This window comes from Pholcus phalangioides, unplaced genomic scaffold (assembly GCF_987345545.1).
Source record: "Pholcus phalangioides strain wild (caught in Gottingen) unplaced genomic scaffold, Ppha-v1.0 ptg000011l_1, whole genome shotgun sequence".
NCBI classification, from domain to species: domain Eukaryota; kingdom Metazoa; phylum Arthropoda; class Arachnida; order Araneae; family Pholcidae; genus Pholcus; species Pholcus phalangioides.
Window position 1 is genome coordinate 28,610,412 of NW_028301604.1, and position 25,260 is coordinate 28,635,671.

At 38.4% G+C, this 25,260-nt stretch overlaps 1 protein-coding gene across 3 annotated transcripts in view; it reads left to right on the forward strand.

The window, feature by feature from the left end:
- The window catches only part of LOC149080312 (pancreatic lipase-related protein 2-like), a 189,826-nt gene that overhangs the window by 11,963 nt on the left and 152,603 nt on the right, over nucleotides 1-25,260 (forward strand). For all 3 annotated transcript variants that reach the window (XM_089239438.1, XM_089239436.1, XM_089239437.1), the window contains one exon: nucleotides 2,582-2,690. In XM_089239438.1, the coding sequence (XP_089095564.1) occupies nucleotides 2,582-2,690 (109 nt within the window). The remainder of the gene's footprint in view (nucleotides 1-2,581; nucleotides 2,691-25,260) is intronic.

A 25,260-nucleotide genomic window follows, 5' to 3' on the forward strand; every position in this document is an offset into this window, starting at 1 on the left:
GATATTGATTAATATCCGTCAAAAATGCTGAAAATTTCGTATCTTTAAGAAATTTATGAATTTGAGAACCATCAAAAATCCTTGCTCACAGCTTTTCATTGTTCAGTCCAGGAAACGTTTTACAAATTAATTGGAAGCACTCGCCACTTTATTTATTGAGCACCTTTATCGAATTGCTTCACTAAGCCGAGTTTTATATGAAGTGTTGGGAGATGTATTTTGTCTATGAGAACCGCTGGCTCTCTAAAAATATTTTCTTTGTTGTCCCAGTAAGAGGTTCATCAGCTCAAGATCATGACAAATAACGAATGTCTGATGATGTGATATACGTAAATTTTGCGCATAAAATTTCGAAATTTCGCAAAAATAAATTTTTCTAAATCCGAGATTTTGCATTTATTTGCAAAAATGGACAAAACTAACGATACATTTTTCCTTCAGGTTTCATTTTGAAGCGAAGTAATAAAGTACTTAATTAAAAGCTAATATTTCAGTAGTCTCCCCATATCTCCTTCTTTAATAGTACTTCCCTCTGTGAGTAGTAACGGCGTTGTAGGTACATAATACAGTCGACTCTCGGTTTACGAAGTTAATTCGTTCCTGAGGTAGGTTGGCAAACCGAAACACATTTGCCCATAGGAATTAATGTAAAAATAGATTCATTCGTTTCTAAGACCCCGAAGATTCCTACAGTGTCAATTTTTACACGCTCAAGTGAATAACTCGAAACCTATTGAAATAATCATACTGACACTAAAAACACTTTTTTCCAGAGAAAATCCAGACTTTACGAGAAAACGGGCATATATGCTATACATGGGCAGAGCTGTACCCATGTCTTGTCTGATTAATTTCACCTATTAATCTCAGTGTCAAAGCTCTCGAAATTTCTGCCTGCAAAGCAATCTGGCTACAATGCGTTCCAAACCGAATTCATGGTTTTATAAGTCACTTACTGCCAAACTTCATCAATAAGTTCTATGAGCAATGTGGGACATTAAAATGATGTTTCTAGAAATCAGATAGTAGTAATTATATATGTGTCAGAGGTTATTGCAAAACGTGCTTCAAAAATTTATTTGATGAAAACCATACCTCAAGAATGGAGAGTTTTTTTTAACGTTTTTTTGGAAATGTCGTTGAAGAAGGCGGTTTGAATACTGTTGCCAGATGCAGTTTTGAAAAGATTGAGGAGTGCTGTATTGAATTCCTGTTTATTATTACAAATGTGTCCGAATCTACAAATTTGCGAAATGAGTGTGTTTCTGAATATTTTGGTGTTGACGTTTGAATGCCAGTGGCTTAAACTGTTAACAGAAAAATCGAAGTCTTTTCTTTTGTCATAAACACCTGTTTCCCATTTATGGTTGTTTTTGTATATTTTTATATCCAAGAACATTATTATGTCTTCTTCTGTGGTTTACTTCAGAGAAAGCTCTTCAGGATAGATGTTGGGGAAAATTCTGTTAAAATTGCTTTTTTTGAAAATTAGATCATCAATGTAACGAAAGCCAACAAAGTTGTGTTGCAGTTTGAATTTTTGTTCATAGAAGTGTAGAAAAGGTTGGCAAGGGCGCTCGAAAATAGCAGGTTCCCATTGGTATTCCTTTAATCTGCTTGTGGATATGTATTCCATTGTAAAGAAAGTTTTCAAGAATGCAGGTTTTTCCAGTGTGTGAAATTAAATTTAAGGGAGCTTTCGTATTTTTGAAAGAGATGAGAACATGTCAATGAGTTTATTGTGTGGTATGCTGGTGAAGAGGTTTTCGAAATCATATGTGCAAATGTGAGAAATTTTATTGTTGTTGATATGGTCAAAGAACCTTATGGTTGTTGTTAATGATAATGTTGTCTTCTTCGATGAGTGATAGTATACTGTTTAGCGCTTTAAAAAACATTTTTCCGGCGGCATTGTTGTAGCTTCCTGTATATATATATATATATTATATGACGATATATATATATATATCTCGTCATATCACGAAAAATGATAAACCTGAAATGCATTTCGTTTAAAGAATTGAGAATATTTATACCATTCGAGAGAGAGGGGGGTTAAGGAAAATGTCTAAAATTTTATTACTAATTACGGTGATTGCCAGAGATACTCGTAGATTTCATATTTATCCAATCGATTCCAGGGAATTAGTTACAACAAGTACATTTTTTTCAATTTGTGTTCAATTTACATTTTTACAAATCACGCCATCAACCATTCAAAAATTTAGAATGTCTGATGATTAATGATAAATGAATAAATGATTTTTCCGAATGCGTTCTAAATTTTACTAATTTGAAGCCCATAAGGACTGTAGGAATCACCTTATTTTTTTTAACATGAACCTCGCTAAAAATTACATCATTTTTTGAAGTCACACATCATTTGAAACGTTTTTGCAATTGGAAGTGTATTTCTGAAGTCAACAGTTGCAAAGTGGATAAACAATTTGAATCTGCTTGTACAGTATTTGCTTCGGTTGGAAGGAAAGAAGAATATAATGATAATGATAAATAAAAAGCCAAGAGTTATATTTACTCCACGTACGATCTCTTAATTTTGTTCTTTAATTTGTCATTGCAGCGTATAAAGAATGTTGCTCTGAAGGATTGTCACATTGTTGGGCATAGTCTAGGAGCTCATGTTGCTGGATATGCTGGTGAAAAAGTTAACGGCCTTGGACGAATAAGTGGTAAATATTTAAGTATAGTGGCGTTGGGGCCGAAGGTGCAATGAGTACTCGAGCACCCACAGTAAAATTCATTCAGAAATCAAAATTTATCATATAGAGCACAAGCCGAGCACCCACAGGCGCATAACACTTCCAACCCAACTATTTGAGTAGCATTTTCTTTTCTGGTGGAAGTTATCAGCTCCGATTATTTCTCGATTAAAGAAGTGACCAGGCTTTAAACTACAGAATTTTCAGGTAATCTTCCAAAGAACAAATCGTGTAAATAAAGATGATACCTGAATTGATGTATTGTCTGCAGCACGTGGATAAGTTAAAATAATTTAAATTATAGAAATATATCTCATCCTCAAAAAAACAAACTTCTGAAAGTAGTTTGTTTGTTTGATTTAATAAGGGTAAAAGATTACTAAAATTTGCTCTTATTCCACATACACTCGGCCCCTCTTAATCGGATAACGGATGAACTGATACCCCACTTATACGAATAACCTCCTCTGAAATATAGATTTCTCCTATAGACAATGCTAGGTCCGCTAGAGGCAATGTTAAAGCTCTTTGCTAAACCCTTTAAACAGCATAGCAGAAATCACTAAACCCCCTTTAGAATGCCAAATCTTTTTTAATTAAGTAGGCTTTTTTAAAATTTTCAGCAAGTATAAACTAAGGTGCATAGTCTTCCATTGAGAAATCAACTTGACAAAATATCTGGGCTTGTCAATGATAAAATATGAGGCCTTTATGGGGGCGAGATATCTCGTCATTGCCACTTAAAGGGGTTAATAGAATAACTTCAACAACTTTTTCCCGCTTAATACATGTACATAATTTCCCAAATTAACATTAATAACAAATAAACATTACACAAATATAAATACAAACTGGACACAACAGGCAAATTGCCCAGCGAAGTGGTTGAAAACAAAATACCCATAACAAAATATGGATGTCAAATATAGCCAAAATACAACAACCCGATATAAAAGATATCATATATCACGAAAGAAAAAAAAACTAATAAAAAATATTACTGCCCATAAAAAAAAAAGATTATGTTTGTCTTATCTAAGTATGGATAGCTTCTCGATTTATCCCACTATGTATATCGTACTTCTTTTTAAACGTCCCAATTGTGTTAGAATTCATAACCCCCGGAGATAAGCTATTCTGTTTGTTAACAACCTTATTAGAGAAAAACGCCTTGCGACACCACAACCTGGAATTGTCCCTTATTGAACGATACTGGTGTCCCCTCGTCGAAGCAGTTGATTAACAGTGTATTAATAACTCGTGGTTCATCCCGTTGAAAATTGTAAACACTTCGATCATATCCCCACGATACCACACCGCACCTTCTGCGTTCCTACAATGTAAACATATTCAAGAAATCAAGCCTTTCTTCATAGCTCAAGCCCTGTGTGCCAAAAAAAAACTACCCGTAGCTTTTTCGGCACTCCCTCAACCAAGTCTTGTACCTCTGTAGGTAAGGTCTCCAAAACCTTATGTCATACTCCAGTCCAGGATGAACTAAGTCTCGGAAAAGCTTAAGAATGTATTTAAGAGAACACGAGAGACCTTTTGAAAATGAAATCGAGCATTCTATTTGATTTTTGACCACCGCTGAACAATGTTCAGAAAACCTAAGCCGATCGTTAGTGAAAATTTCGAAATCGGTGACTTTACTAGCATCCGGGATAGTAACACCATTCAACACGCAAGAGAAACGTGGGTTGTTCGAAGCAAAATGAGCGACCATGCACTTGTCAATGCTAAACGTCATGCTTCATTCATTTGCCCATGCTGCAATCCTGTTTAAGTTGGTCTGGAGCAACTCCCTAACGCTTTGATTCCCGACTACCCCCCTTAGCATCACGTCATCTGCGAATTTGCTAGCAATCCCATATCCCTGTGATCGAGTTTATCGATAAAAATTGAAAAAAGTATGAAGCCAAAGACACTTCATTGAGGAACTCTACTTATGACACCTGTCCAATCAGAGTTCACCATGACCCGTTTTGACCTATCTCTTAACCACGATTCTATCCAATTCAGCAAGTTGCACCCAATCTCAGTCTCGTGTAAACGCTTCAAGAGTTCATCGTGTTGGACCCGTATGAATGCCTTCTGGACATCACGATAAAAAAACGTCGACATTTTTGCCCTTACCCGAAGTCATAGTTGCGTGATCATAGAAGCAATGGAGATTGGTTATACATGACTTCCCTTTCCTGAACCCATTGTTAACTTCCAAGGAATGGCCGTGGCTTCAAGCAATATATTCCGGACTTTTTCAAACAATAACAAAAGGAACCTTATTGAACTTGGTGTATTCAAAATATGTAATCTCAATACAACTGCTTCCTGCACCATTCCTCAATCAATCAACAATGCTTCTCTTGCTGTTCGATTTACGTTCACCAAAAAGTCATTCGTTGCTCGAGCACAAAGTCCCGATACATTTCCTTTTCAGCAGTTGCGCAATAGCTTGCTAAACTCGGTCATCCTGTCCTGCAATCGTCCCGATTGCCCAATAATACTGGTCCTTACGTGTTGACCTCTTCGGATTAAGTCTTGGTAACACTGGCTCAGCTTCATCTTCAACTGAAATGTCTTCATCATTTTGACTCACATCTCCAAGCCTAAAGTTGGCTCACGTGCGCTGCTGTAGTGCAAAGATGACCTTTCACTGTTGACTCCAATTCGGTTACCCGATACGTGTCGTTCGGTAACACAGCTGCAATAGTCATCGGTCCTCGATACTTCTGTTGAGTCTTCGTCGGTTGTCCTATAGCTCTCGGACTTCTCTTCATAACAACAACCTCACCTGATTCAAACACGATTGTAGCACACCTGCGCTTATAGAAGCTGTTCTTCATCTTTCGTTGATTCTCTGCTATTATATCGCGAGCTTCTTTTCGTACATCCTCTGGAATGGTCCACGAGTTATTCTCATCTGCTTTCTAGATATTATGATGAAGGTAAACAGGAAAAATATTCTCATCTGCTAACCGTTTTAAAAATCCATCATTGAATCTTCGAGAATAGCGTTGCAGCATCTCGAATGGTGTCTCAACAGATGACTTGTTAACCAAGTTGTTCAGGTTTCATTCTAACAACTTGATTTCACGTCCCAGTTCTTATGGTCTCTGTTTTCCATACCTGTAGTTATCGACGACAATATAGTCCTATTTGCTCTTTCGACCATCCTGTTTGCTCTAGGCTAAGGTGTTTCATTGAATTGACCGTATGGTAAAATCCGTTATCCTTGCAGTACTTTTTAAACTGCTGTGACGTAAAACAAGAACCACGATCGCTTATAACTCGATCCGGTAGTCCAAAGTCATTCACAAAGTTATCGACCGATTTCATTACACAAGTGGTCGAAGTATTCCTAACTGGAACCATTCGCACGAATCTAGTAAATTTGCAACACCTTCTATAGCAAAAAGCATCCGCGCCAAGCTTTGGCGTCACTGAAGTTGTCCATTTCACCTGTAGCCATTGGATTTAGCAGTTCGACGTATGCGAAATCTTTACCTTTTTTTGCAGTATATCCAATTACTATAGGTGAAGTGTACGAATTCAGTGGCGTCACAACCTTCGCGTGGAGGCTTTCTGCTATAGAAGGTGTTGAAAGTTGTCGATGATAACGAGTAGGTTTGATTTCCTTTCGAAATTTTGACAAAAGGTCCCAGATGATCCATATGCATCACCGAAAACGGTCTTTTTCCCGGTGCGATTGCATGCAGCAATCCCTGTCGTTTACCTGCCGGTAACTTATTGACTAAACATTCCAGACACATTGATTGCTATAAGACGCTTTACGCAACGTTTCATGTACGGAAACTAGTACCAGTACATTTCCTTGGTCTTTCCGACTATTTGGTCTGTGGTGAAATGTCCCATAAGATCGTGGAATTTGACTACAATACTCTTCCGCATGCACTTCGGAGAATTACATAAAATAGTTTGAGTTTTCTTTTGTCGTCCACCTTTCTGAAGAGTCGGCTATTCTTCAGTCGTACGCAAGTACCAATTGTACTTCTTCCTTGGTCTGGTCCAAATCGGTTTTTGTAGTATTTCTAGCTTTTTCTTCAGTTTGTTTATTATGATCTATGTATGCTAGATCATATATGTGTGCTGGATGATTAGGATATGATCTTTTACTCAGTGAGAGTCAAGCATATTTCTAATTTCTGATCGATTAATGAGTCTAGAGAAGCGGTTCTCAACCGGTACTCCACGGAGCCCTTGGGGCTCCTTGTGCACTCTCAGGGAGCTCCGCATCCGCTCGAGGAAAATAAAAAAAAAACCAGTAAAATTTAAAAAAATTATTATAAATATTTTTAAATAGTAAAAATAAATCAGTAACTTTGATGAATAATTAAAAAATTGACCTACGGGGCTCCACCATAGAATTTTTTTACTTAAAAGGGCTCCGCGAGTGAAAAAATATTGAGAACCGCTGTAGAGAATCCTTTGGCTCTGCTACAAGTTCTCTACCAAGAGCGTCTATATGCGCCATTTTGCTCCTGATCGGCCTCACCGAGAAGTCATATTCCTGAATTGAAGAATATTCCTGATCGGTTTCTCACCTCGAAGTCATATTCCTGAATTGAATCAAGCCCCTTTGTTACCTGTGGGTTCACGTATTTCTTCGCATTCATGTAGAGAGACCAAATCCTGACAGTCAGTGACGATAGTGAATTTGATCCCAATTAGGAATTGTTGCAATCTGTCCAACGTCCAAACAACGCAATCAAGTCCAATTTATTCGAATCATATTTACTCTCGGTTTCTGTGGTCTTCTTGCTCACACAATATACTAGATGTCACTTGCCATCTGTCCCTTTCTGCAACAACATTCCTGCTAACCCGATGGAGCTCGCGGCACACTGGACTTCGGTTTCCGCTGTCGCATCATAGTGTGGTATTCAGTTCTTTGAAGGCTCTCGCCTGTTCCTCTTTCCAAGTGAACTCTTCATTCTTCCGTGTCAATCGTGTCAATGGATCAGCTTTCCGAGAATAGTTCTTTATGAATCTTCTGAAGAAACTAGTCAATCCTAGAAATCTACGTAGTTCATGCACATTATCGGGTATCGGAAAGTCATAACAGCCTTCAACTTCCTTAGACCTGGCTGAATGCCTTCTGCATTGAAAACAAATCCTAAGAACTCCAGCTCTCTTTTCCCGAATTCACGTTCTGTCGAATTCAGCATCAACCCGGCTGTCCTCAGTCTGTCGAATACTTCTCTAATTCGCTCCATCATATTTGTCCAATCCTTCACTGGCATCAAGATATCATCGCGATATCATAAGACCTTTGTGTTAATGAGTGGACCCAACATTTGACATATCTGTCTTTGAAACTCCGCCGGTGTATTTGCTAACCCTAGCATCATACATTCAAACTGTCCTGTTCTATTTGGAGTGATTAATGCCGTTTTCAACTTCGCTTCCTCCGTTAGAGGCATCTGCAAGTATCCTTGGGGGTCTATTACGTTCACGTCGTTATACAACGAGGTCGTTAGTGACGACACCCTTAACGCAAATCCTCAACGAGCCCATAACGCAAATTTCAACGACCATCGTTAAAAACCTGATTTTTCTCAGCAGCCGGTGGTATGTCGTTATCGATTTTACGAAAAACTCACTGGGGTAGAGAGTAGCGTTAGGTCCGAAATGGACCAATCAGATAATTTTCTCCGCTGCTGATAATCATCACTATCAACGAGTACTGCAGCACTGCATGTTATTATTGTATTTTTATTTATTTTGTGCACGTTTGTGTGTGTTGATTGTCCCTAATTTTCGTAAGCTACATATTTTTTTTAATTCATCCGGATTCTTTTTATTTTCGTCAAATATTTGAGAAAGAGGTAGGCTATGCACGCACATGAAACTTGTACAGGGAAATTTTCTAATTATTACGTTTAAAAATTGATGTTCTATTAAAGTTCAATGATATGAGTTTTCAAAATGACTAGCAAAAATATCACCATCATATATTTCCATGTTTTTACGTAATTATCTACCGTCTTGATATTAAGCCAAATTCAAGAACAAGTAACCTTTTATTTAAATCATTAATTAGACAATTGGTTTGCTTGTTTCACACAACATAAAAATGAAGTACCACCAGATTTACACTGTTTTTTGTTGGCATCTCTTTTATACTCCGATCAGCAAATGCACTCAAGGATTAGAAAAAATTTATTTGTTGATTAATAAAATTTACTTCGATTTTTTTAGTGTACTTAGTGCGCAGAGTATACTGTGTGTGTGTGTAAGGGTGTTTACTGTATTACACTTCTGTTTACTTGCACGGAAAGTAGCAATACAATTATTTTTACATAATCAGTGATAAAATAACGTATTACAAAATATCGATGTTATTAAACGAATTAAGAAAAAAAATCTAGGGACGAGTTTAAAAATATATTGACGTCGATTTTGAACGAGATATAAAAAAAAATATTGTAACGAATTTCAAAATGTCTTGAAAACATATCGCGATAGAGAGAGAGATTTACCAGTTAAATAATATTCTTATATTGAGATGAGTTTAACTTAAGAATAAAGGCATTTCCATGCAAGAATTGGAAAAAAATATCGATGTAGGGAGATTCATCTTAGTACCGAGTATAATAATTTATAACGATTTAACTATAAATAATTTTTCCAATCAGTATGTATAATTAAACAACATTTTAAACGATAATGCTGTCTCTGAATCATGTTACTAAATTAAGTAACGTAATTCAGAGAATTATTATTCATTATAATGAACAACTCGATAAAGTAATAATGAATGAATAATTTCCAATTCTACTAATTTGTTCCGTTACTCTCGCCTTCATCGAAAAATGTAGGTGCGAGCAGCCATGTTTGTTTCCGTAACGCGAGCTTAACGAGTGCTTTCCACCAAGTTATCTACCGCTTCGCATAGCGATGACGATAACGAAGATCGCTAGTAAAGCTGTGAGGAAAAATCAACCTTTAGCGATGGTGACGTAAATCTATCCCACAATGCACCGCAAACCCCAAACACGTTTGAAATGCGGGCTTTACGACATCAGCGCAGTAGACCCCATGAGCTAGATTCAACGTTGTAAACACTCTACATCGGGCCAAATTTTCCAGTAAATCATCGATACGTAGCAATGGGAATTTATCTTTCACTGTCTGATTGTTCGATCGACGGTAGTCCACAACTAATCTCTTCTCACCTGTTTTCTTCTTCACCACTAATACTGGACTAGCATACGGTGACCTGGTTCCTGTAACTATCCCATTATTTTCTATTCTATCACAATGTCATTGATTGCCATCCTCTCAGACAAACTAGTTCTATACGGCGGTACACAAATAGGTTTGCTTCCTTCTACTTCCTTCATGTCCATCTTAGTCAACGATGTACATCCAAGTTCCTCAATCGACAGTGCAAAAACTTCTCTGCACTCATTCAATTATGTCTAAACTTCACGTTTTTCTTCTTTCCCAGTTGAATCGTCAGACTTTATCTCATCTCTAGTTTGTTTCAGGTTAACTTTGCAGTGAAGAGAAAGGTAGAGAGTGTATTCCTTCGCCGCAAAATATAGTTCCCATACATCGGAGGTTTCTAATGATCATTTATATAGAATATTTCAATAGAATTTTTTTTTATTTCGAAAGAGATACTGAAAAACTACCGTTTTGAACCAATGTATATTTTTCAAAAATTTTTAAATTAGAAAAAATATTGGTTACCATTATCAAAAATCCATGGCGAGCTCAAGAGCATTTTGGCGCGATTTCCAAGAAATTTCCCCGCCAATATCACTGTCGTGCTTTTTTTTGGTTGTATAATTATATATATATATATATATTATATATCGTCATTTTGTTGAATTTTCCAATACACTTTTCCATTCAGTTTCGCATGTAGTTATAGGCCTACACACCCAGCGAATATTCAATCAGGTTTTTTTTTCTCCCGAAAATAACCTCCAACGAATTCAGATATTCACTCACAGATTACAGGATTACACGACAGCGCCGATACCGTTGCGAGAGGCTCTTTATGGGTGTAGGTTACGGTTCCAGGCGCCCCCCCCCTTTTTTTTTTAATTATCTATTTCTTGCCGTGTTCGTGGGATAGGGGTGGTTTCTGAATTCCAATAGCCGATAGAGGAGGGTGTTGACATAAGTAATGTCTCTTTTGCACACACACACAGAGGCTGTCTCTCCAGATAAATATAAATAAGCAAGAGAGAGACCCGCAATGGTTTAGGCTTGCAGTGTATTTTTTCCTTCTGTGACAGTTGTATCTTTTCACCAGAGACAGACACGCTAAAACGTTCTCCGTTCTTTTTGGCAATCATGCATAAAGCACGTTATTGAAAAGAGGAATTTTGGATTGCAGATGGAACACATGTTGGAGCAACAGCAATTAATAAGTAATAGAGAATCATATAGTTCTTTAACTTCAAGTGAGGATTCCATAGAATGGGAATCCGTAAAAAATGACTAAAACTGTCGTGAAAACAAGTGGCATCGACGTACATGCGTTCGGGTGGGTGAGCGACGGAAATTTCGGCAAGAAAAGTGAGTAAAAGAATTCAAAATTTTTCCATATCATTTTTATTATTATTTGGGGCTATTCCAAAATTCAAACGTGAAAACCGGGTTAATAGGAGTTACTAAGATACTTTTCAATTAAAAAAAAATATTTTTTTTTTTTTCAAAAACCGCACTTTAATTTCTGAAAGTATCGACGATGGTTTTTTTTTTTTTTCATTAGCTAATTGTTACTAACTGATTGCAATTTTTTCTACAAGCATTACGTTATACGAAAAAAATATTTTTTTCTGCGAGATTGGCGAGAATCAGCCATACCTTACCGAGGCTGCACATCGATGCATTGGTTAAGAGGCTTTCGTTGTCATAGCAACGCGTGATGAGGTTCCCTCGTAGCTTCCTCTTCACTGCAAAGTTAACCTGAAACGGACTAAAGACGAATTTCTCGTCTTTTTCGTTCTCGTCCCTCACACGTGGAGAAACCCACATTGGCGAACTTCTTATTGCGAGACTGTGACTCATCACGCAGTTCATCTTTCAACGCCACACTTGAAATTGTATCATCATCCTCGCAGGACACTTCAATGTTCCTTGATCCTATGACGGCCTCACTTAAGCAACAATAAGTCGAAGGTCTTACTACTTGATCCACTGGAACATCTAAATTCTCACGTAGCTCACCGTACACAAAAGAGTTCCTAACTTCAGAGTTTCCTACAGCTACGTCAGAATCTTCTAATTCCCTCATGCTCAGTTAGTTCATCAACAACGCTTGTCGCACGATCGATACATTGTCTTTCATGAAACTTCACACCATGTTCCCCTACATTCAAAATCAGGACCTTCGTTTTCCCATTCACGACTTCCAGCAAGACATCACCATTTCCTTGGCATCCTTTCATCAATACCAGTCCGTCCTCCTCCTCATCTATTCTGGCATCAATGATTAGGGGCGGCTGAAGCGAGGATGCAAGAGCGTGCGGTGCACCAAGGCGGCATGTTGTAAGGGGCGGCAGCCTAAGCTTTTGTTCAGAAACATAAGCTTTTAAAATTTTGAAATAATAAAATGTCACAACACCATACGCTGTCACTCTTTTGAACCATACCAGACAACGAAAATGTTGAGAAAACTACAGATAACAGGCAGGGCATGGGGCCGTAATACCAGAAACAAGAATGGATTCTATCACATAGGGCATTTTTGACATTTTGGTTTCCCCCACCCAGAGTCGGATTTACGATTTTGCCCCCTGTGGACTATACGAATTTTGCTGCCCTTCTAGTCTAATGAAAAGAAAAGTTGTCTAATTTCCTTGTCCATTCATTCATCCAATTAGATGTCCTGCGCTTTAACCCTATTGCCCTTCCCCCGTAAATACGCCCGTGTCTCTAAGTTACACTTTTTGTCACTCCCACATGCTCACAGACACTCTGGGTCTCTCTTTTTTCGCTCACTGACCAAGTCCCCTCACTCTTTGCAAAGGCGGATTTGTTGTTTTACAACCTATTGACTGTACAAATTTTTCCCCTCCCCTCTCCTATAATATTCTACTAATTTTCTTAACCACTCATTCCTCAATTTTTCCGCTCCACATAACTTGCCGCCCAGGCCAATTAGGCTGATAAGGCCCCCATGCAAATATGCGTCCTGCCCCCACTCAGTAATTTTGCGGGAGCGGTCAAGTAAATGAAAAGAAAGAATTTGGGTTCTCACTTGTCCACGGCCCCCTTCGCAGTCCTTTAGTTTACACCCTGGGAACATTGGAATAGGTATTTTGGCGTTAGCAAGGTTCAACTCTATTAAAAAAATTAAATTAGTTAAAAAATTCAATCCTAAAAGAAAGGGAAATGTGATGGCTCATCAATAAGAGTTGTAATATAAAAAAGTTATCTGGCATAATTAAGAACGGTGAAATGATTCTAGAGTAAAAACGGGACAGTTTCTTTGAAAGTGAAACGTATGGTCAAGTTCATTTTAGGCTGAAAAATGGTGCACATACTTGAGCTTCAGCTCCTCCGCAACAGATTTCTTCAACAACGTCACACTTCTTCCAGTGTTGATCAAACATGAGATGAGACGTCCGTCATTGACCCTGGAATTTTTGATGCAGTTCCCTCATAATAATCAGCACAACCGCTTGTTGCCAAATTCACTTTCTTTGTTGCAGTCTGATCGCAATGCTTCTGAATATGTTTGGCCATACAACACTGGCGACTGGTAAGATTCTTCTTTCTCAAACAATCACGCTAGACCTGACCCTGGTATCCATGTGAAAAAAGTCTGGGCTCCCAGTTTTGCCGCCTATTGTCTCCCGGAACCGTAAGCCTGACACGTTGTCCCTCGCCGGCATGTACAACTTCACCCAAACGAAGTCGATTGTTCCTATCCAAAATACTTCCATCATCGTATCTCTCATTGGATCTATGTGTGCACTTCGATCCTGAGCACCAGTTCTTTGGCGAACATCTACTTCTTGATCATATCAAAATCCGAATCTTCGTACATCAATCCCGGCGAACTTGCGACTTTTCACATCGTCAATCTCGAATCACACGCTTTCATATTCGTCGAGCTTTTTCGCCTATTCATCAGGGTTCACAAATCTAGATCATAGGTTGATGAAATGTTCACGAATGTTCGTCGGTACCCACGATTTTATCTGCTCTGTGACGATCAGTTTTTCCAAGGACTGGAACTAAGTTATGTTCAGAAGTGACAGCGTAAAAGAAGACATTCAATTCATAACCAAAGTCTTTCCCAAGTCGAATTCGGACATCGCGTATGCTGGACAAAATTCTGCCGCACCTTCTCTGTTGTTAACGTGAATTGATTCGGCAGCAGTCCCATGACGAAACGAATAAGTCATTAATCCTCTCCTTGGGTTAACGGATAACTATCTCGGAAATTTCGTAAGGCGGCAACACCAACAAGTTAGTGACCCACTGTTCCTTTGGTACTGTCGCGAGTTCGCCTTAGCACTCGAAGTACTGTAGATACAGACTCAAATCTTCGTTAACAGCGTCGAACTTCTGTATCGTGTTCTTCAAATCGCACAAAACGACGCGACGGCTTTCGGTGTCATCATCATTATTTCGCCATGCACATGTTATTCGGAGGCGATCCAGTTCAAACTGCCGCACAGTGGTACGTTTTACGGAAAACGTGGCCAAAACTCTTTACTCGCCTTGAAATTCGTTGCATATTCTTGAAAACTGTTTGGAACAATAGATACACTGGTGAAATAAATTAAGAAAATTTGCATATTTTATCGAATTTCATGAAAAGAACTGAACTGAATGTAAAACCACTGTTTCTAGACAAAAATGCAAATGTTGTACGTCAAATACGTAAGCGTACACGTGTGTGTAGGTGGAGCCAGTAGAGAAACAGGCTTTATAAGCGCGCGTAAGTTAAGACGCATTTCGTTCGCTAGCACACCTCGGCGAATTTCTTGGTGTTATTTTGCAGCAATCGGTTAATTTCAAATTGTAACAGTAAAAATGGGTAACCACCAACGTTTAGATGATGGAATGAGGTGGCAAATTGTGGGGAGGCTAGAAGCAGGCCAATCTCAAGTCCAGATTTGTAGAGAGTTCAATTTAACGCCCAGCGTCGTGTGTAACTTACGGAAACAGTTCCAGGATACCGGATCCATCGAGAGAAAGCCTGGGCAAGGTCATCGAAGAGCCACGACGGCCAGAGAAGATCGCCATTTGTCGATTATAGCGAGGCGTAACAGGAGTGCTACAGCTTCTCAGCTCTCTCGTGACTTGTAAGCAGCCACAGGAACCCGTGTATCAAGGGTGACTGTTTCCAAAAGACTTCACGAGAGAGGGTTGTTTGCAAGAAGATCTGCTGTTTGCGTCCCGCTCACTTCTACGGACAGGAGAATCCGTTTATCATGGTGCAGAGAGTTTAGAGATTGGAGTATGGATCAATGGGCGACCGCTCTCTTCACTGATGAGTCCCGGTTCAGCCTAAGCACCGATTCTCGCCGTGCGTTCATATGGAGAGAACCAGGGACCCGCTACCTACTCTCCAATGTCCGCGAAATCGACCATTATGGCGGAGGAGGTTTAATGGTCTGGGCAGGCATCATGTTGGATGGCCGCACACCTCTCCCCTCTCCATGTCTTTGAAAGAGGCACTGTGACTGGTGTGAGGTATAGGGATAAGGTCTTGGAGCCCTATGTTCGCCTTTTCAGGGGTGCAGTTGGCCCCGAGTTCATTTTAATGGACGATAACGCGAGGCCACATAGAGCTCTTCTGCTCGACGATTTTCTAGAGAGTGAGGATATTCGCCGGATGGATTGGCCAGCCAGATCTCCAGACCTTAACCCTATAGAGCATGTCTGGGACGCTCTGGGGAGGGCAATTGCAACTCACAACCCCCGTCCCCCCCAGGGAACCATCCAGGGAATGAAAATAGCGTTGCTGAACGTGTGGGACCAATTGCCACAGGAAATGATAAATTGCCTTATTTCAAGTATGAAATCGCGCTGCAAGACCTGTATATCTGTAAGAGGGGACCATACCCCCTATTAACCCATTTTTTTTGTTTATTCTGCAACCGCTGTTTCATACCTTCCGATTCCAACGAGTGTTACGCACGATCATGCGTGTGTATTACAATTATTGAATGGTTATTTGTTTTGTATTGTATCAATGTATGTACATATCAAATTTCATTAAAATCAGTACAGTATTTCTGGAGATAATCAACCAAGTCTGCAAATTCTCTTAATTTCTTACACCAGTGTATTATGCTTTTTTAACGTCAGGGCGCAGATTATGTGATTAAAGGGATTTAATCACACCGTCGAAGACCATATGAGCAGTTGTCAGAGTTCGATAGGGGAAGAATCATCGGGATGATGGAAGCTGGGTGGTCAGCTCGGTGAGTAGCTCGTCAACTAGGCCGTTCTGATTTTACTGTGAGGAGGTGTTGGGACCAGTGGACAGAAGAGACGTCATTTACACGGCGACCAGGTTCAGGACGCCCTCGACAGACCAGTCGTCGAGAAGACCGTCACATCATCCGAAACGCACGCGTAGAGCCAACTGCCTCATTGGCCGCTATCCAGACACAGGCAGCAGCTTCACTACGGGCCACTGTGTCTTCCCGAACCATCGCAAGGCGCCTGGCTGAAGGACATCTGGTATCGCGGCGCCCATTACGTGTGCTGCCAATGACACCCACCCACCAACGCCTCCGTTTGGAATGGTGTCGAGCACGACGGGATTGGACTGCAACGGAATGGAACCAGGTCGTCTTCAGCGACGAATCGAGATTCAACTTGAGCAGTGATGACAATCGTGTGTGGAGGCCCCGTGGTGAACGCTTCAATCCTGCCTTAGCTTTACAGCGACACACCGCTACCACAGCTGGTGTCATGGTATGGGGTGCCATTGCTTACGATACACGGTCACCCCTAATATTGATCCATGGCACAATGACAGCCCAGCGGTACGTCCATAACATCCTTCAGCCACATGTGTTGCCACTCATGGCAGGGCTCCCAGAAGCCATTTTTCAACAAGACAATGCTAGGCCACACACAGCAAGGATGTCACAAGACTGCCTCCGCCACATTACCACCCTTCCCTGGCCTGCTCTATCCCCAGATTTGTCACCAATCGAGCATATCTGGGATCATTTGGGACGGCAAGTTGGACACCCTGCGAGGTTGGTCGAACTAGAGGCGCATTTACAGCAACTGTGGAACGAGATGTCTCAGGACATCATACGGAACTTGTATGCCTCAATGCCCGCTCGTATCGCATCGTGCATTCGCGCTAGAGGGGGTCCAACAGAGTACTAAAACTTCTGTTCATCTGTACTTTTTTCTGCAATAAATGATCCTTTTTCTTGGATTTTCTAATCACTTACTTATATCAACGTCGTACTTACATGTGTAAAATTTTGTTTCATTTTGACGACTTCTTCTGGGTGCGCAAATTTTTATGGCAATGAGTGTATAATCTTAAATTTTTTTCTTCGTTGTTTCCTTATGCTAAATATGAATGGATCATAAAAAATTACTAATTGATGCATTACATTTTGAGAATTTTTTCGAATTTATTTAAGTTTTTGATGTATTTACACTGTTTCCCTAATGAATCAGTTATTTTCCTTCTTTTTATTCTGTTATTAGTCCCATTAAATTCTATGTGTTCGCCACCGATTACTTCTGTGTACAGTACTTCGCAGAAAATGAGAACGTTTGTTAAGGCCAGTCGAGCCCTGCAATTCATTCATTTTGCGTTTTCTCTACACCCTTCAAATTTTACTCAATTTAAACATTTAAAACTTCATTCTGTGTTCATTTCTTTAAGCGATTTCCTAAATCGGTGATTGCTGCTTAAAATTTGAGCTATGATCCTTTTATAAGTATTTCGTTAAAAATTAAATTTTTTTCAGAGTGAAGCACCTTGAGTTTGAAACTAAAAAAGACAAAAAAAATCTGAGGCATGTTTTTCATTCTTCAGTGTTGAAGCTCAAATAATCTGCAGTTATCAGCGCAATAATCTGCGGTTATCAGAGCAACAATCTGCCATTTTGAAAGAAATTTTCTCAAATTCAAATCTATTCCACCTTTGTATGGGCAAGCCTCAGCTTTGGCATGTTGAAGAAAAGTCGCTGGGGTCAGCGGAGTAGCATATATATTTGCAGCTAATATCATTTTTTTCATAAACTAAACATGTTAAAGTATGTTGAGAAATGAATTTCAGGTCACATCAGGTCATTTTTTTCTACCTCCACTCACAAAAATGAACTTTTTTTAAAAATGACTTGGTATTAACAATAATTTATTTTTTTAATAAAAATACCAAAAACGGAATTCAAAATGTATTTCTGAATTGCTAACACACTTGAAAGAAAAGAAATAACTGCCTAAAATTCCCTGGGTTGCTACGAAATTTCTGAACGAGGACGGCTTTGTAAAAGGTTTAGATTGATGTGCTGTATACTGCTACTTGAATCACCACATTGGAGCTCCTTCTGAACGAAAACTAAGAGATGATGAACGAAAAAAAACATACGTCGAGAAGCCGGGGTTTATTCACTCGTCATCTGTGAAAAAATCAGAGTCAAACGGCAAGACTTTTTTTTCGGGTTTTGGCCACGATTTTCGCAAAATGCACCACTGTGTGCCGCTCGGCTTCTCGTTCCTGTCATTGTCGCTTAGCTTCTCGTTCCTGCCGCTCGGCTTCGAAACTTCGCTTCTTTCAACTAAAAGATCCCATTGACACACTCAACAACTGGGGCATCTACAGCATTTCACGCCAATGCGGATTATCATATATAGGACAAACTAAACGTGCCCTAAAATAGAGTTTAAATGAGCATAGAAGATACGTAAGCAACCAAGACTTTAACCGCTTATCCATAGCCCGACACTGCTGGTCCTTTGACCATAAATTTGACTTCTCTTTTGCCAAAATAATCCAAAAATGCCTCTCACCGTCTGACTTGGATTTCTTCGAATCATTCCACATCAACAAAAACACAAACCAGTTGGTCAACGACCTATCTAGCACGCCACCCTTCTCAAAAATCTGGCAACAGTTTCTAAAATAATTATTCTTCTCCATCAGCATCACTATCACGTTCTCGGTTGCGATTGGCTTCGCCATTTTTGTTTTTCCGTCCTCCTCCTCTACCCTTTTGTTGCCGGTTCATTTTGAATTTGACTCTTGTCTACAACAGCGAGTAACTCCCGCTATATAAGGAGTTTTTTCTATATTTTCTTTCTTCTTTGTTTCTGCTACTGATGAAGGAACTTCATATAGTTCCGAAACGCGTATAGCCGTGTATTTTTTGGAATTTTGGGTTAATCTAACGTCGATTATTCAATTGTATTAGGAGAAAACTCGTCCCAACCGAAACATTTTCAAAAAGATCTTCGGAACTAGTGAGAACTAAATCCAAAATAGAAGTACCCTAGTGTCTTCTGATACCTGCTGATACAAAAACTTTTCGAGCACCAACTCAAGAAAGCCTTTCTCATATTGATCTCTAGCTGAAAGGTTCTGCCAATCGATACCCGGGTAATTTAAATCCCCTAATATGACAATCCTCCCATGCTTACACAACAAAGGGTATAACGCCAGTTTTGCTCTAGTACTTCCAATTACAGGAAATTTCCTCATAAAATTTGGCGATGTAGTTCGGATCATTATTGGGTGGATTATAACTAACTTCTACCATAAAAGCTTATGACACTTTTTGTTTTCAAACTCAGCCCATATAGTTTCAATATCACTACTTTTATGTTACACTCTCGAGTCTGCAACCATGATTTCATGTAAATCAAGACTCTACCCCCTTCCCTCTCGATTTACAGTCAATTCGCGCTATCTCGAGTTCCGATAACTCAAATATCTGTTTAAGTAGAAGTTTTAACTCAGCCCCATAACTTTTTCCGTATTGTTAGTGTTAAAATTTTTCCTTAACTCGAAGTTTTCTTCCTTTAAGTCAAAGTTTTTGGGAATGAGAGAAATTTAAAAAATAGCATTTAGTAGGTACAATTTTTTTAGCATTTGGCAATAGAATTCAGCATTTAGCAATAGAGTTTAACATTCAGCAATAGAGTTTAACATTCAGCAATAGAGTTTAACATTCAGCAATACAGTTTAGCATTCAGCCATGGCCCCCACATCCTGGAGCAGGGCCCCTAGGCTGGGATCTTTTGCTGGCACCCCCTCCGACCACTTTCACGTTAAAAATTATAAAAGTGATAATAACGTTAAAAATGATAAAAACATTAAAAAATGATAAAAACATTAAAAAATGATAAAAACATTAAAAAATGATAAAAACATTAAAAAATGATAAAAACATTAAAAAATGATAAAAACATTAAAAAATGATAAAAACATTAAAAAATGATAAAAACATTAAAAAATGATAAAAATGATTGAAAGAATTTTTTAATTAACAAGACCAATATGAAAATATTTTTTTACTGTTTCTACATAAAAGTTCTCACAGTGTATGCCTTGCGAAATCTTTAATTCCGCCAATCTTTAATTCCGACATATTCGATTTCTCGAGATGAACGAATTCTCGGCGGTTTCTCTCATTCAATTTACCATCTTCTACTAATTTTAACACATTCTACTTCAAATGAAATTAAATTTATTCTTTATATATATATATAGAAAAAATATTGAAGTGAAAATTTATGAGAAACATTTCCGAGACAAATGCCTGTACCAACGATTAAAAATTTACATTGTAATTAAGGGATAAATAAAATATTTATAAAATAAACAAAAAAACACAAGAAAAAATTACTGATGTCAAATAAAAAAAATACAAAATAAGCACAGAAAAAACATACAAACACAATATATATAAAAGAAAATTCTTAATTTATGACGAAAAATGCAAGAGAAACAAAACAATTTTACGTTTACATAAAAATCCAAGATGTAACGAAATGAAATGATTTTTAAGCTGTTTTCATAAAGTACTCCGGATATCACACTATAAAAAGAGAAAAATTAGTTTACATGTATATATATATATAAGTTATTCTTCTTAGATTATTTTCATTTTTAAACATATTCAATGAAATGGGATACACGTCGTTCTTGTAGTTTTTCATATATTTCACAGTGGTTTCCAAGGATTCACCTAAACGTTACGCCAGTCAACTAGTTGATTTGTTCTCCCACCCCCAAACACGAGCGACAATAGAAAAGTTAGAAAAGGCAAGTATGGATACAGATGATTGCAATATCAAAGACGGATAGACGAAACAAATACAGAGATGTTTGGTTTATGGTGTATGGATGAGATGAATAATAATGGTTTTTCATTTTCAAAACTAAATTGTTCAAATGGATAGCCATTCACGTAATTTTCGAAGGATGTTCAATAAGATGAGACTTAATACACCTCTTTCAATGCATTAATTCGTTTTGACACATTTTCCTTGATTCCGTGATTTTTCCCCTTTTCAAATTACCAATTTTTGATAAAAAGACACTGATGTATCATTTTCATCAACTTTTTTAACAGAAAAAACTAATTATCGTGAGTTAATAAAATATTAATTCGATTATTTTACTCTTTGTATGCTCACTCAAACTTTTCCTTGGCTCATCATTCGCGATGTTTCAAAGAATTATTTTTCGATAAAACTTGCATTTTCGATGAAAAGATTTTTCGTCGGGGTTTCTTCCTGCTATTTTTCTAATGTTTATTAGCGTATTGACGTAAATTTACTCCGGCTTTGATGCTATAAAATATTATCTCTGTATATTTCTTCGAATTTTTTCATGAATTTTACGAGTCTCAGCAAAATTACATCGGTGTTTGGTAACTCTCATATCGAATTGCTGAACATCAACGCGATCACGAAACCCCCATACTATTAAATACTCAATAATTATCACCCATATGACCGTTATGGCTGAGAGTTATGCTTTGATTTAGACAAAATTTATCACTTTAAATTCGGAAAACATTGAACGTATACGCCGCCTGATAAAAAAAAACCCGTACCAGACTGTTGAAAAAGACGATTAGGTCCACAAAATTTGAGCGTTCACTCTTAACATCGAGAAGTCCTATACTACGACACAATCTTGACCAATCTCTCTCGATGGGTTTTTAATACAATAATGTCGTTCAGAACGGGTACAAATTTAGGTGAAAAGATGGCATATATCATCAGTAGTGAAAGAGAAATTACATCAAGCACAAATATTATAGTAAGGCGTTTATTCAGTAAAATAATTATACTTTAAATAATATTAACTGTTGAAAAATCAAGTCTTCTCTTTCCCACATATTTCACTTTATTATTTTATTTTATATTCCACTTATTCTCTATTTTACTTTATTAATTATTCAAACTTTTATTCATTCAAAAATTTTTAATTTTTTCTTTAGTTTATCTATTTGATTTTTATTATCTTAGTGTCATCATTTTATTTTCGACGTCTGACCTAAAAAACATTAAACATTATTTATAGAGTAGAAATGTTAAAAAACAATGAATATTAAAACAATAATGAGAAAATACTGATGAATAAAATATACTCAATGTAATTATATATCATGGAGGAGAAAACAATTTACTTGCAGTATTCGTACATATCGTCTTGGAAGACGAACCTTTCACTTTTTCTTCCCTCGTACCAAACCACACTTCATATTTCGCTTTCGTTTCTACCGCAAAATCTTCCGGATTAAAGAACCTTTTGTCTAGAAGTGCGTCATTGTAATCTTGATTTTCCGGTCGGTTGAAGAGATGGGGAAAGAGACCTTTCTTCAGCTCTTCCAAACCGAAAGTTTTCAGCAGTTTGGACAGAGCCATCGGAAGAAAGTTGAGGCTGGATGTTGATAGTGTCCAGCCGCAAAGCCATTATTTTGGATCCACACGGCACCACAGAAGAGTTTCACTCTTTGCCCTAGGAGATATCTATATAGAAAAAAAAACACATAAAAATGGTATTTATGTAAACATAATAAAAATAAAACAAGCATGTGAAAATAAATTTTTGAATATTGAAAAAAAATTACTTGAGCAGGAATTGGCCATCGAACCCTTTCATGTTGTGTGCGATGGCGATGTATCCCTTATGTTCTTTGTGGAAGAGCCAGGCGCAGAATTATAACCTCTCAGTGTTAACCTCGAAAGAAGAATTCCGCTCCATCCGAGTATTGAGCAACTGCAAAGTTTATCACATGCTCGCCTGAAGATTGATCCGTCTCGAAATCGAAAAAAACGAGCTTGTCGGAGGGGGTCTTCACCTTCTTCTTGAGGGAGCAGAGATGGCGTTCGTCGAGATGGAAATTTTTGCAGTTGCTGCAATATTTCTCGCCACAAACGTATTTGCCTCGGGACCGCTCTTTTTCTACAAGAAATTTCTTGCAGGACGGGCATTCGTAGAATTGCTGGCAGTATGTGGTGTTTTCTCCCCGAGACTCTTGTGTCTTGCAAAGCAGTCGGCAGATCGACATATCTTATGGCAATCCTTGCAGGCTTGTGACACCCCAGCTGTACATGTATCGTCAAAGCAGGTGTTGCATCGGATTGCGCATTTATGTCTCTGGATGCTGTTGTAGGCCTTGTCACATTCCGGACAGTAGTAAACTGGACCATGGAATCCTTTAGGCGATGTGATGAGGTCGTAATGTCCGTTATGAAGCAACAGAAATATCTTTCTGTCTTTTTTGGAAGTTTTGAACACCACCTAAAAAATAGATTTTAAAAAAAACAGTTTGAAAAAATATAATTTGAGAAAAATATTTGTTGAATGTAGTAAAAATTAAGATAAAATTACATAAATGTGGGTTACCCGATAAAATTCTTCCGAAGACTTGACGAATATCTGTATGTCTAGAACCTCAACAAACTTTGTAATGGCATCGAATCCACAAAGGCCCTCGGGAACTCCAGTCACTCGATGTAACGTCAAGGCCATATCTCTCTGTAATTTTTTGCGTCCATCTTTTACCATCGAGAGCTTTGGGTTATTGTCTAGGATGGCGTGTCCAACAGCTATGGCACGACTACAACACAGTCCATCCTCAGGAATACTTATAACTGACATCTTTGTCAGCCGGTCTGCCGATATGTTGACAATCTTACGTCTTGGATCACCCCCACCTCGTGGTAATCTGACAGTGATGACGTCAAATCTGAGAGATGGGTCGTTTAGAGGGATGGCGTTCTTGCTCTGTAGAACCTCCATTATCACAGCCACGAGTGATTCGATGGTGAGTGAGGCCACAGGAACAAGAAATGTAGAGATGGGCCTGTCGAAATTATCGGACGTCATGACAATCCTGAAAAAAAAGAAAATAATTAATTATTCAAATAAAAAATAATTCCTCAGAACACTCTGAATATTCAATAAATACTTACCGAATGTGGTCCTCGTGGTGCAGCCCGTTGGTTGTGTCGTCTATCAGCTGCCTCAACATGGATCTCAAAAATGTCATGGCAGCTATCAGGCGGGTGGATGGATCCACTAGGGCTTCGGTTCGTATACGGGCTGTATATGTGATCTGTTCCGCATTGAATCTTTTGTTTAGCTTGCGGGACTGTTCCTGCAGCACGTATGGACGTCGGGTCTATAAGACATGTAAAAACATAATTAATAGGCATAATTACAAAACATAAAGCTTAAGGAATTCGACGTTCCCTCGCCATGATCTCCTCCTCCTATCTGTTCTATGGCATCCTATGAGAAAGAAACAATGATGTGTGTATATATATATGAAAAGAGAAGAGATGCATGGTCGCTCATTTTGGTTCGAACAACCCACGGTTCTCTTACGAGTTGAATGGTGTCACTATCCCGGATGCAACTAGAGTCACCGATTTGGGAATTCTCATTGACGAGCGACTTAAGTTTTCTGAACATTGTTCAGCGGTTGTCAAAAAAGCGAATAGAATGCTTGGTCTCATTTTCAAAAAGGTCTCTTCGCGTTCTCCTAAAGTCATTCTTCCGCTTTTTCGAGGCTTAGTTCGTCCTGGAATGGAGTATGCTGTAAGGTTTTGGAGACCATACCTACAGAGGGACATAGACTTGGTTGAAGGGGTGCAGAGAAGAGCTACGCGTGTCCTTATTGGCACACAGGGCTTGAGTTATGAAGAAAGACTTCATTTTTTGAATATGTTTACATTGGATGAACGCAGGTGTCGAGGAGATATGATCGAAGTGTTCAAAATTTTCAATGGGATGGATAGGATGGACCATGAACTTTTAGTACACCGCCAATCGACTGCTTTTACAAGGGGACACCAGTATCGATTGGTGAGGGACAATGCAAGGTTATGGTGTCGCAGGGAATTTTTCTCCAATAGGGTTGTTAATAAATGGAATAGCTTACCCCCGGAGGTAGTAAATTGTAACACAATTGACACGTTTAAAAAGAAATACGATAAACATGTTGGGGTAAATCGAGAAGCTATCCATTCTTAGAATAAGACAACCATAAGTATTCTTTATGGGCATTGTATAATATTTTATCATGTGTATATA